Source organism: Salmo trutta, chromosome 28 (genome assembly GCF_901001165.1).
Source record: "Salmo trutta chromosome 28, fSalTru1.1, whole genome shotgun sequence".
Taxonomy (NCBI): Eukaryota; Metazoa; Chordata; class Actinopteri; order Salmoniformes; family Salmonidae; genus Salmo; species Salmo trutta.
Window position 1 is genome coordinate 44,159,127 of NC_042984.1, and position 14,060 is coordinate 44,173,186.

The 14,060-nt window shown below is 44.2% G+C and overlaps 1 protein-coding gene across 2 annotated transcripts in view; it reads left to right on the forward strand.

Annotated features, from left to right (window-relative positions):
* Positions 1 to 14,060, forward strand: part of LOC115166314 (glutamate receptor-interacting protein 2) — a 96,392-nt gene that overhangs the window by 36,982 nt on the left and 45,350 nt on the right. For both annotated transcript variants that reach the window (XM_029720219.1, XM_029720220.1), the window contains exon 6: positions 50 to 125. In XM_029720219.1, the coding sequence (XP_029576079.1) occupies positions 50 to 125 (76 nt within the window). The remainder of the gene's footprint in view (positions 1 to 49; positions 126 to 14,060) is intronic.

Consider the following 14,060-nt stretch of genomic DNA (forward strand, 5'->3'; position numbering starts at 1 on the left):
GGGTGAGAAAGGATGAAAGATTGAGCTGGTTTGTGTTCTGTTGTCCTAGGAGGGTTCCATGAAGACTGGCACAGGTCTCGTCCTCTGGTAGTGACCTACGTACGGCCCGGGGGTCCAGCTGATAGGTAAAGACATGCAGAAGAGATAAGACTGTGTGCGTGCACACATGCTTATAGCCTCATGACTAATTTCACATTAGTAAGTGCAAGGATGTTTCTATCATTTTGGGGGCTCTAAGCAAGATTTTGTTGGGGGCCCCTCCCAACTCACTGAAAACATTTTAGGGGCTCCATTCTTGGTGGCGCAGAGAAAAAGGTGAAGCTTTAAAGGGCATTTTCTGCAATTATACACATTTTGCCATTTTAGCAGTTTTAAAACACATTTCATGCAATTCACATTTCAAATAAATAAAATATTATTTCTCAAATGCTTCGTAAACAACAGGTGTAAACTCACAGTGAAACGCTGTGGGCCAACAGTGCAGAGAAAACAATATAGAAACAATAACACAAGGAATAAAAGCACGAGTAACAATAACTATATACAGTTGAAGTGGGAAGTTTACATACACTTAGGTTGGAGTCATTAAAACTCATTTCCACAAATTTCTTGTCAACAAACTATAGTTTTGGCAAGTCAGTTAGGACATCTACTTTGTGCACGTCATAAGTCATTTTTCCAACAATTGATTACAGACAGATTATTTCACTTATAATTCACTGTATCACAATTCCAGCAGGTCAGAAGTTTACATACACTAAGTTGACTGTGCCTTTAAACAGCTTGGAAAATTCCAGAAAACAATGTCATGGCTTTACAAGCTTCTGATAGGCTAATTGTGTCACGGTTGTCGTCGGTAATGGAGGACCAAAACGCAGCAGGTATGTGTATGCTCATCTTGATGTTTATTTACTTTCAAAATGAATATCAAAATAACAAAACCACGAGAACGAACGAACGAACGAACGAACGAACGAACGACAACAAACAGTCTGGCAAAGCATAAGGCTCAACACAGAACAATCTCCCACAAAATACAAGACAAACACACCCAACTAATATAGGACTTCCAATCAAAGGCAACACCAAACAGCTGCCTTCAATTGGAAGTCCAACCCCAATTAACTCAACATAGAAACACACACACTAGACTAACCATAGAATACATGAAAACCAAACAGTGCCCAAAAACCCCGGAATACTTAAATCAAATGCCCCTTCAACAAACACACCACCCCGAACCACATAAAACGAATACCCTCTGCCACGTCCTGACCAAACTACAATACCAATTAACCTTATACTGGCCAGGACGTGACAAATTGACATAATTTGAGTCAATTGGAGGTGTACCTGTTGATGTATTTCAAGGCCTACCTTCAAACTCAGTGCCTCTTTGCTTGACATCATGGAAAAATAAAAAAAAATCAGCCAAGAACTCAGAAAAAAATGGTAGTCCTCCACAAGTCTGGTTCATCCTTGGGAGCAATTTCCAAATGCCTGAAGGTACCACGTTCATCTGTACAAACAATAGTAAGCAAGTAATAACACCATGGGACCACGCAGCCATCATACCGCTCAGGAAGGAGACGCGTTCTGTCTCCTAGAGATGAACGTACTTTGGTGCGAAAAGTGCAAATAAATCCCAGAACAACAGCAAAGGACCTTGTGAAGATGCTGGAGGAAACAGGTACAAAAGTATCTATATCTACAGTAAAACGAGTCCTATATCGACATAACCTGAAAGGCCACTCAGCAAGGAAGAAGCCACTGCTCCAAAACTGACATAAAAAAGCCAGACTATGGTTTGCAACTGCACATGGGGACAAAGATTGCACTTTTTGGAGAAATGTCCTCTCGTCTGATGAAACAAAAATAGAACTGTTTGGCCATAATGACCATCGTTATGTTTGGAGGAAAAAGGGGGAGGCTTCCAAGCCAAAGAACCCCATCCCAACCGTGAAGCACGGGGGTGGTATCATGTTGTGAGGGTGCTTTGCTGCAGGAGGGACTGGTGCACTTCACAAAATAGATGGCATCATGAGGCAGGAAAATTACGTGGATATATTGAAGCAACATCTCAAGACATCAGTCAGGAAGTTAAAGCTTGGTCTCAAATGGGTCTTCCAAATGGACAATGACCCCAAGCATACTTCCAAAGTTGTGGCAAAATGGTTTAAGGACAACAAAGTCAAGGTATTGCCCTGACCTCAATCCCAAATTATAAAATTTGTGGGCAGAACTGAAAAAGCATGTGCGAACAAGGAGGCCTACAAACCTGACTCAGTTACACCAGCTCTGTCAGGAGGAATGGGCCAAAATTCACCCAACTTATTGTGGGAAGCTTGTGGAAGGCTACCCGAAACGTTTGACCCAAGTTAAACAATTTAAAGGCAATGCTTAAAGGCAGTGGCTGTCCAGTTAAGATGCTCTCAATGGCGCAGCTGTTTAACTTTTTGAGGATATGAAAGCCCATTACACATTTTTTCAGCCTCTTGAGGGGGAATAGGCATTGTCGTGCCTTTTTCACAGTTGGTGTGTGTGGACCATGTTAATTCCTTAGTGTCGTGTCTTTGGCATCATTAAACTGAAGACTGTTTAGTTTATCAAATTATTCTCTGTAATTATTATTACGTGATTAACTAATCAGGTAGATGTAATTAACTAGGAAGTCGGGGCACCAAGGAAAATATTCAAATTACAAAGTTATAATTTTCCTAATATAACTTTCAGATATTTTAATATCTGATCAATTAGTCTTCTAATTAATGAATTATTCTTTACCTCACGTTAGTCTCATTCCAAACGTCGTAAATTGTTGGTTATCTGCACGAACCCTACATCAATTGTCTTCCATACATCAATTGTCTCAATAATGTATTTATTAACTAACTAAATAATCACAGAAATGCACAAACAAACAAACAGTAGATATAGTTACAAGGAAATGATAGCGTAGTTTCCCTAGTGGGATAAACCGGTATCGTGGCTTGGTGGACAAAAGGGAAGTGGGGGTTGACTGAGATAAAAGACACTACAAAGTTGATAATTATAACAATTTAAATGCTAATTCTTTGCACATGAACGCTCACTCATTCGGGAATAATTGCAGTCAATATATATATATATATATTTACGCTCAGTGTGTCATCGTGATCTCTGTTGGAAAGTTTGTTTCTGTTGGAGAGTTTGTCCGCCCTCTCGCCCTTTCTGCCGTGGTTAAAATGGATAGTTCAGGGTAACATTCAGCAATATTGTTATAGAATAGATGTTTCGGCGGTTGTCGGTCTTCGCGTTCAATGGTACCGAATTCCTAACTGCAGACTAGCAATTAGTATCAAAGATTTGTTCTTATTCTGTCGGTATCGATAGTATCAGAGTTTAACCCCGTGGTATGGTTAAGAGATTCAGCAATCTACTCAAACCTTAACTCCCTCTGTGATGACGTACTGGTCTGAAACCTTAGCCCTCGTCGTTATCAAGGTAAGCTGGTCTGAAACCTTAGCCCTCTCGTGGTTATCGATGTAAACTGGTCTCTACTCAAACCTTAGCCCTCTCATAATTGAGAGAAGCATGGTTTGAAGATAAATTCCCAAGGTGGGGGTTATATTTGGAAGAGCAGAAAAAGGCTGTCACGTGACACCAGATCAATGTCTGTGTCCAATGACTTAGTTAACTTTAAAGGGAATTGGGTTCCCTCTCATTAAACAATTTAAAATCACATAAGTTCACAAATAGTTTCATCTTTACTCATTCATTTTATACAGCAATTAGATGCAAGACTCATAACTGAGACTCTTGTATTGACAGGGTTATGGTAATGTGGCTCTATTGTCTCTCATGAGTTTCACAAAATTGTACAAAACGGACCAGTTCGTAGCTGGCTACTTCACTGACCGTTTATACATTCTCCAGAACAGGAATATTGTTCAGTTCTCAACTTCTGTGATGTGGAAGAAATTCCTTTGTTCTCCTGTGAAACCTTTTCTCTCTCTATACTGTCTGGCCATGAGGAAGAGAGTCTCCTCCAGGAATTTACGACCTGAGATAACAGTAGCTTGGGTGTAGGCAAGAAAGAGAGAGGGAAGGCACGCTATACCCAAAGAGGGCCACGTCATGACATTAGTCACAGGTTTACGTCATCAGATACATCATCAGAGTGCAACAGAACATTGTACTGTCTACACTCGGTTTGTTGTTGGTATTAAAATGTTTTCATTAAATCGATTGGCTGGGACTGCAAGTTTGTGTTCCATTTTTTTGCATGGATTCTGTGAGTGCTAGCTAGCTGTACTACAGACACCTGTCGTTGTTGTGGGAAAGACGTGTTCGTAAAACAACTGGTTGCAATAAAGAGCCAACCTGGATACTAAGGAGATCCTGAGGGAAATTGACTAGTATCAACAGCTTTACGCTATGGAGGAACAACATACTCCATCATGGAAAGATTCGACTACCTTTAATCCAACAAAAAAAAGAAAAACAGATTAATCTACAGACTCGGACGATTTACTTACCGTTGAAGTAGAGGCTAGTTCTCTGGCTGGAATCCATGCAACACTGGAGAAGTTGTGTGAGGAGGTCAGGGGTGGACTGAAACAATAATTCAGGCCGCGAATTTGACTCCATACCAGGCCACCCTGTTCACGCAAACCACCAGACAGCTAATTTTGTAGGCTAACCCTGTTTGTTGATGTAACAGGTATCAAACTAGTTCTACATTTGGCCACTTTGTTCATCTGGGATGAAAGTTATCCACCTTACAAAATACAAACATTTGGGACTGACCAACAAGTAGGTTATCTGAACACTGAGTTTTCAAGGTATGCTATGGCTATGGATGCACCCTCAAAAACTCACTAGGAATACACCAATCATAGCACATACAAATGTACAAGGCTAGACACACAAAACAATTAGCCTACACTTTTTAAAAAGAGAATGAGATATACAGAGTTAGCTCAAATGTTCAAATGATTATCTTTATGTTCAAGCATATCAAAAGTATCAAAAACTTCACACACATTCACTGAACTTGAACAGAAGCTACAACAATGTAAGTATAATACAAAAGTCGAAAAAGCACTCCTCTACAAAAAACTGTTGATTACAATGTTCACTCCCTTGTGTCCATATCGCAAACAGCACAAAAATAAACACATCTATACACTGAGTCAATGAAATTGAATATTGGCTACATAACTGCAAGTATAATACGAAAGTCCAAAAAACATGCCTCTGTACAAAAGCTTTAACTCACAGCAAATGTTCTTTCACCCTTGTCAATCTGTTAATGTAAGGGGTGCGTAACTGGTGGCAGAGAAGTCAGACGCAGGAGAGCAGAAATGGGTAATAACCGGAGCAGTTTAATAAACAAAACCACCGGCATCCAGAATAACAACGTATGGATACAAAACCTGTCGCTCACCCGACAACAATGTGCACAAGCACTTACAACAAACAATTCCGCACAAAGACATGGGGGGAAACAGAGGGTTAAATACACAACACGTAATGAGGGAATGAAAACCAGGTGTGTGGGAAAACAAGACAAAACAAATGGAAAATGAAAAATGGATTGGCGATCGCTAGAATACCGGTGACGTCAACCGCCGAACACCGCCCGAACTTCGGTAGAAGTCGTGACAGTTAAGGAAGAGTCATAGCATAGCTACTTCAGAGTAACCAGTAAGTAATTACCACTAGTAAACCAGTAGGTGGCGTGCTCACTGCTCTCTGCCATCTTGTCAATGATGTCATCTTTGTTAAGTCCCATAAGAATCTCCTTCTCTGTTGCCATGAAAAGGAACGCTTCAAGGTTCTCTTGAGTGAGGGAGATTCTTAGGCGGTTCTTCATGAATTTAAGGGTGGAGAAGGTCCTCTCACAAGCCACCTGAGTGATGGATAGGATGAGGTGGAACTTGTAGCCCAAACCAATGATGTGATACGCATCTGGGAGCAGATTGCACTGAGACAGGAGAAGATAGCAGCATATCAGGCAGTTTTTACATGTGGAACAACTTCTGCTCACTAACTCCAAACTTTCATCAGGATCCTCAAAGCCTTCCCCTGATTCATCACTGGTGTTGTACTCCTCCAATGCTGACTGTTTCAGTCTTTCCCACTGTTGTGCAAGGCTGCATGGCTCAACAGTGGCATGTTCATCAATTTCCAGTAAGCATTTGTGGAGCTCCTTCATGGCTGTCTTTGGAAGGCCCTTTTCTCTGATCTCAGGAAAATGCTTCGAATTCATGCAGGAGACATCTGCACACAGCACTGCATTTGCTGCATAATGGCGGTGAATACTTTCAACAACTGTGTCCAGTACCACATTGTGGATCCTGATTTTTTAATCCATGTCTGCATTAGCAATGGGCTCATCTTCTGCCAACTCACCTGGTTTTCTCTTCTTTTTTTTGTTCTCTTCTCTGGGAAGAGCTTCGGCATCACAGTCCTGCTGCTCCTCCAGAATGCCATTGGCCCACTCAACAAAGTCGTCTGCTGCGCTCTTCACACCCTCAAAGTCTCGGGCACACTTTCTCAGGTTGTCCTCCGTTCCCGTCGCAAGTGCGGTGCTGTTACGATATCCATGCCACTTGTTTGCAAGTATTTAGAGAGAGGGGACGTCTGCTCAAAAATCCTGAGATAAACCTCAGCTGTAAGTATGGTTTCATACTTTAGGAGAGCATCCTTGTACCCTTGGGCCTTGCTTCGGATGGCAGGTTTTATGGTCACATCCTTTTGAATTCTTTCCATTGTGATGACCACATCTGTGTAAAGTGCACGGTCAGGCTTTGCAAAGCTTCCAAATACTTTCCTCAAGGCCTCGTCTTTGGCCCAACAGCGTGTTTCACCAATTATATCAAGCTGTCTGTGTCTCCTGTCCTCACTGGTTTCCTCCCATAGCTTCATGCGCTTGTAGAAATCTCGAACGAACACTGCAATGTCATTCAGTAGTGAGAAAAGGGATTCACTTGCCACAACCACCCCAGTGGTGTCAGTTAACATAAGGTTGAGGACATGTGAGTAACACCATATGTGTACTTAGTTAGGAGACTCTCCTGTGACCAATGCAGAGAAGCCCGTGTATATTAGCTGCTCCGTCTGTTGCATTACCAACACACTGTTTGATATCTATGTCCATCTTCAAGGGTCTGTTTCACAAGGTCCACAAAGTACTGTCCAGTCCATGACTCACAATGACCGCAATGAGTCTCACATGGACAACATCAGTGTCATATCACAGACCTATTGCACACTGGTCTTTGGATGTTAAATCCTGTATTGTGTCCATTTGTATTGAGAACATCCCTGCCTTTCTCACTTCAACAGCAATTGTCTGCTGAATCAACATTCTGATGACTTCAATTACTTTGTTTGCTGTTGTTCAGGACATCATAGTTACCAAGGACCCTCTTCCTTTATTTCCTATCTGCTTCTTGCTCTTGTCAATGCAATCACTAACATGCTCTTGTAGGCAGACATCATATTTGCTTAGCAACAATATAAGCTCAAGAAACTTGCCATGATTGACGGCCATGTTTTCCAAGTTATATGCAGCTTTGTGTCTGTGTCCTCTGTAGCTAAGCCTACATTTACCAATAACTTTAACTACATCAATCACACGTTCCCTGACTTGTTTCCTCTTTCTGACTTGGTCTCGTTGAACTGACATTTGCTTATCACTCAGAAGGGTACGGATGTCTACTTTGCTGGCTCTGAGGAAAAAGGCTTCTGCACTTTCTCTATGGGTCTTGCCTCTCTCATGTTCCTGTACTCTCTGATGGGCATGTTTCCAGGCCTGCATGCCTCCTTTGACAAATGCACTATCACTGGCTGAAGGTTTTGCGAATGCAAGACATACTGAGCAGAACAAGGAGTGAGTTATTTCATGATATGTCAGCCATTTTCTGTTTGTGCCATCTTTGGAGTGGAATACATAGGGAATGACTCTTTGAGGGGTTTGTTTTGGGTGGTACTGAAAAAATAAGTCAAAATCCTTGGACTGAGGATTGCCAAAATAATCAAATGGATTTTCAGTGCTTTCGCTGTCCCTTTCTATTTTCCCTGTACTGGGCTCTGAACCTCTCTCTCTCTCTCTGCACATCTGGTTGCTCTGCAGAATGAGATTAACATTATAAATAACCTCAACTTAAACTTGTATTATTTGTGCAGTCATCGATTGTATGCCCCCCGATTACAGTCTTACTGATAATCTCATAAATAAAGCACATATTAATCTGAAATCAAAGCCTACATGTTTAGGTTTGTGCTCTGAAGTTGTACCTGAAGGTTCCTGCTCTGAGTCTGACTCTGAACTGACCATCATCTCCAGTTGTACAGGAGCACCTGAAGCTCTAGTGCTGCTGCTGCTTCCTTCTCCACCTTTGCAAAGAAAATACTCTCTTATCATACTCACTATCATTAGTGTATCAGTAGGCTACATTAATACAGCTCTGGAGAAAATTAAGCTTGGTCTCTTAATTTGGACTGGTCTCTTAATTTTTCCCAGAGCTGTATATTATTATAGTAACTTGTCATGCTGGTACTAATGGCGCTAATGATCTTTGTCATTCCCTGTGCTGTGTCACACAGGCTACTGTGTTACGTTCATGGATGTATTATGGTTACATTACTGTAGCCTGTTTTGCTGTACGTGCACTTTCCCTAGCTTATGTGGCATGAGTCATGACCGAATGCTGGCAAGTCCATAGTGTAGGTCTGCTATTTTTTACTAGGTGAAACATATTGCCTTCAATGTCATATTATGATCTCTATGTTGCACTCATTGCTATGATATAATTCCTCCACGAAGATGGAAGACGGGCAAACTGTTTAGCCTACCGGCCGTTGTGTCACTATTATCAGCTAAGCTACTTAGCTAGCCATGCTGGGTGTCGTGTGTGTCAGTGTGTGTTTTAGCTAGCCATGCTGGGTGTAGTGTGTGTGTCAGTGTGTGTTTTAGCTAGCCATGCTGGGTGTAGTGTGTGTGTCAGTGTGTGTGTTTTAGCTAGCCATGCTGGGTGTAGTGTGTGTGTCAGTGTGTGTGTTTTAGCTAGCCATGCTGGGTGTAGTGTGTGTGTCAGTGTGTGTGTTTTAGCTAGCCATGCTGGATGTAGTGTGTGTGTCAGTGTGTGTATTTTAGCTAGCCATGCTGGGTGTTGTGTGTATCAGTGTGTGTGTTTTAGCTAGCCATGCTGGGTGTCATGTGTGTGTGTGTCAGTGTGTGTGTTTTAGCTAGCCATGCTGGGTGTAGTGTGTGTGTCAGTGTGTGTGTTTTAGCTAGCCATGCTGGGTGTCGTGTGTGTGTGTGTGTGTGTGTGTCAGTGTGTGTGTTTTAGCTAGCCATGCTGGGTGTAGTGTGTGTGTCAGTGTGTGTGTTTTAGCTAGCCATGCTGGGTGTCGTGTGTGTGTGTGTGTCAGTGTGTGTGTTTTAGCTAGCCATGCTGGGTGTAGTGTGTATCAGTGTGTGTGGTTTAGCTAGCCATGCTGGGTGTAGTGTGTGTGTGTGTCAGTGTGTGTGGTTTAGCTAGCCATGCTGGGTGTCGTGTGTGTGTCAGTGTGTGTGTTTTAGCTAGCCATGCTGGGTGTAGTGTGTGTGTCAGTGTGTGTTTTAGCTAGCCATGCTGAGTGTAGTGTGCGTGTTAGTGTGTGTGTTTTAGCTAGCCATGCTGGGTGTAGTGTGTGTGTCAGTGTGTGTGTTTTAGCTAGCCATGCTGGGTGTAGTGTGTATCAGTGTGTGTGTTTTAGCTAGCCATGCTGGGTGTCGTGTGTGTGTGTGTCAGTGTGTGTGTTTTAGCTAGCCATGCTGGGTGTAGTTTGTGTGTCAGTGTGTGTGTTTTAGCTAGCCATGCTGGGTGTCGTGTGTGTGTCAGTGTGTGTGTTTTAGCTAGCCATGCTGGGTGTAGAGTGTGTATCAGTGTGTGTGTTTTAGCTAGCCATGCTGGGTGTAGTGTGTGTGTGTGTCAGTGTGTGTGGTTTAGCTAGCCATGCTGGGTGTAGTGTGTGTATCAGTGTGTGTGTTTTAGCTAGCCATGCTGGGTGTAGTGTGTTTGTCAGTGTGTGTGTTTTAGCTAGCCATGCTGGGTGTAGTGTGTGTGTCAGTGTGTGTGTTTTAGCTAGCCATGCTGGGTGTAGTGTGTGTGTCAGTGTGTGTGTTTTAGCTAGCCATGCTGGGTGTAGTGTGTGTGTCAGTGTGTGTGTTTTAGCTAGCCATGCTGGGTGTAGTGTGTGTGTGTCAGTGTGTGTGTTTTAGCTAGCCATGCTGGGTGTAGTGTGTGTGTCAGTGTGTGTTTTAGCTAGCCATGCTGGGTGTCGTGTGTGTCAGTGTGTGTTTTAGCTAACCATGCTGGGTGTAGTGTGTGTCAGTGTGTGTGTTTTAGCTAGCCATGCTGGGTGTCGTGTGTGTCAGTGTGTGTGTTTTAGCTCGCCATGCTGGGTGTCGTGTGTATCAGTGTGTGTGTTTTAGCTAGCCATGCTGGGTGTCGTGTGTGTGTGTGTGTGTCAGTGTGTGTGTTTTAGCTAGCCATGCTGGGTGTAGTGTGTGTGTCAGTGTGTTTGTTTTAGCTAGCCATGCTGGGTGTAGTGTGTGTCAGTGTGTGTGTTTTAGCTAGCCATGCTGGGTGTAGTGTGTGTGTCAGTGTGTGTGTTTTAGCTAGCCATGCTGGGTGTAGTGTGTGTCAGTGTGTGTGTTTTAGCTAGCCATGCTGGGTGTAGTGTGTATCAGTGTGTGTGTTTTAGCTAGCCATGCTGGGTGTAGTGTGTGTGTGTGTCAGTGTGTGTTTTAGCTAGCCATGCTGGGTGTCATGTGTGTGTCAGTGTGTGTGGTTTAGCTAGCCATGCTGGGTGTAGTGTGTATCAGTGTGTGTGTTTTAGCTAGCCATGCTGGGTGTAGTGTGTGTGTGTGTGTCAGTGTGTGTGGTTTAGCTAGCCATGCTGGGTGTCGTGTGTGTGTCAGTGTGTGTGTTTTAGCTAGCCATGCTGGGTGTAGTGTGTGTGTCAGTGTGTGTGTTTTAGCTAGCCATATTGGGTGTAGTGTGTGTGTCAGTGTGTGTGTTTTAGCTAGCCATGCTGGGTGTAGTGTGTGTGTCAGTGTGTGTGTTTTAGCTAGCCATTCTGGGTGTAGTGTGTATCAGTGTGTGTGTTTTAGCTAGCTATGCTGGGTGTCGTGTGTGTGTGTGTCAGTGTGTGTTTTAGCTAGCCATGCTGGGTGTCGTGTGTGTGTGTGTGTCAGTGTGTGTGTTTTAGCTAGCCATGCTGGGTGTAGTGTGTGTATCAGTGTGTGTGTTTTAACTAGCCATGCTGGGTGTAGTGTGTGTGTGTGTCAGTGTGTGTGGTTTAGCTAGCCATGCTGGGTGTAGTGTGTGTATCAGTGTGTGTGTTTTAGCTAGCCATGCTGGGTGTAGTGTGTTTGTCAGTGTGTGTGTTTTAGCTAGCCATGCTGGGTGTAGTGTGTGTGTCAGTGTGTGTGTTTTAGCTAGCCATGCTGGGTGTAGTGTGTGTGTCAGTGTGTGTGTTTTAGCTAGCCATGCTGGGTGTAGTGTGTGTATCAGTGTGTGTGTTTTAGCTAGCCATGCTGGGTGTCGTGTGTGTCAGTGTGTGTTTTAGCTAGCCATGCTGGGTGTAGTGTGTGTCAGTGTGTGTGTTTTAGCTAGCCATGCTGGGTGTCGTGTGTGTCAGTGTGTGTGTTTCAGCTAGCCATGCTGGGTGTCGTGTGTATCAGTGTGTGTGTTTTAGCTAGCCATGCTGGGTGTCGTGTGTGTGTGTCAGTGTGTGTGTTTTAGCTAGCCATGCTGGGTGTAGTGTGTGTGTCAGTGTGTGTGTGTGTTTTAGCTAGCCATGCTGGGTGTAGTGTGTGTGTCAGTGTGTGTGTTTTAGCTAGCCATGCTGGGTGTAGTGTGTGTGTGTGTCAGTGTGTGTGGTTTAGCTAGCCATGCTGGGTGTAGTGTGTGTATCAGTGTGTGTGTTTTAGCTAGCCATGCTGGGTGTAGTGTGTTTGTCAGTGTGTGTGTTTTAGCTAGCCATGCTGGGTGTAGTGTGTGTGTGTCAGTGTGTGTGTTTTAGCTAGCCATGCTGGGTGTAGTGTGTGTGTGTGTCAGTGTGTGTGTTTTAGCTAGCCATGCTGGGTGTAGTGTGTGTGTCAGTGTGTGTGTTTTAGCTAGCCATGCTGGGTGTAGTGTGTGTCAGTGTGTGTGTTTTAGCTAGCCATGCTGGGTGTCGTGTGTGTCAGTGTGTGTTTTAGCTAGCCATGCTGGGTGTAGTGTGTGTTAGTGTGTGTGTTTTAGCTAGCCATGCTGGGTGTAGTGTGTATCAGTGTGTGTGTATTAGCTAGCCATGCTGGGTGTTGTGTGTGTGTGTGTCAGTGTGTGTTTTAGCTAGCCATGCTGGGTGTCGTGTGTGTGTCAGTGTGTGTGGTTTAGCTAGCCATGCTGGGTGTAGTGTGTGTGTGTGTCAGTGTGTGTGGTTTAGCTAGCCATGCTGGGTGTAGTGTGTGTATCAGTGTGTGTGTTTTAGCTAGCCATGCTGGGTGTAGTGTGTTTGTCAGTGTGTGTGTTTTAGCTAGCCATGCTGGGTGTAGTGTGTGTGTCAGTGTGTGTGTTTTAGCTAGCCATGCTGGGTGTAGTGTGTGTGTGTGTCAGTGTGTGTGTTTTAGCTAGCCATGCTGGGTGTAGTGTGTGTGTCAGTGTGTGTGTTTTAGCTAGCCATGCTGGGTGTAGTGTGTGTGTTTTAGCTAGCCATGCTGGGTGTCGTGTGTGTCAGTGTGTGTTTTAGCTAGCCATGCTGGGTGTAGTGTGTGTCAGTGTGTGTGTTTTAGCTAGCCATGCTGGGTGTCGTGTGTGTCAGTGTGTGTGTTTTAGCTAGCCATGCTGGGTGTCGTGTGTATCAGTGTGTGTGTTTTAGCTAGCCATGCTGGGTGTCGTGTGTGTGTGTGTGTGTCAGTGTGTGTGTTTTAGCTAGCCATGCTGGGTGTAGTGTGTGTGTCAGTGTGTGTGTTTTAGCTAGCCATGCTGGGTGTAGTGTGTGTGTCAGTGTGTGTGTTTTAGCTAGCCATGCTGGGTGTAGTGTGTGTGTCAGTGTGTGTGTTTTAGCTAGCCATGCTGGGTGTAGTGTGTGTGTCAGTGTGTGTGTTTTAGCTAGCCATGCTGGGTGTAGTGTGTGTGTCAGTGTGTGTGTTTTAGCTAGCCATGCTGGGTGTAGTGTGTGTCAGTGTGTGTGTTTTAGCTAGCCATGCTGGGTGTAGTGTGTATCAGTGTGTGTGTTTTAGCTAGCCATGCTGGGTGTAGTGTGTGTGTGTGTCAGTGTGTGTTTTAGCTAGCCATGCTGGGTGTCGTGTGTGTGTCAGTGTGTGTGGTTTAGCTAGCCATGCTGGGTGTAGTGTGTGTGTGTGTCAGTGTGTGTGGTTTAGCTAGCCATGCTGGGTGTCGTGTGTGTGTCAGTGTGTGTGTTTTAGCTAGCCATGCTGGGTGTAGTGTGTGTGTCAGTGTGTGTGTTTTAGCTAGCCATGCTGGGTGTAGTGTGTGTGTCAGTGTGTGTGTTTTAGCTAGCCATGCTGGGTGTAGTGTGTATCAGTGTGTGTGTTTTAGCTAGCCATGCTGGGTGTCGTGTGTGTGTGTGTCAGTGTGTGTGGTTTAGCTAGCCATGCTGGGTGTAGTGTGTGTCAGTGTGTGTGTTTTAGCTAGCCATGCTGGGTGTTGTGTGTGTCAGTGTGTGTGTTTTAGCTAGCCATGCTGGGTGTCGTGTGTGTGTGTGTCAGTGTGTGTGTTTTAGCTAGCCATGCTGGGTGTAGTGTGTGTGTGTGTGTCAGTGTGTGTTTTAGCTAGCCATGCTGGGTGTCGTGTGTGTGTGTGTGTCAGTGTGTGTGTTTTAGCTAGCCATGCTGGGTGTAGTGTGTGTATCAGTGTGTATGTTTTAGCTAGCCATGCTGGGTGTAGTGTGTGTGTGTGTCAGTGTGTGTGTTTTAGCTAGCCATGCTGGGTGTAGTGTGTGTGTGTGTCAGTGTGTGTGGTTTAGCTAGCCATGCTGGGTGTAGTTTGTGTGTCAGTGTGTGTGTTTTAGCTAGC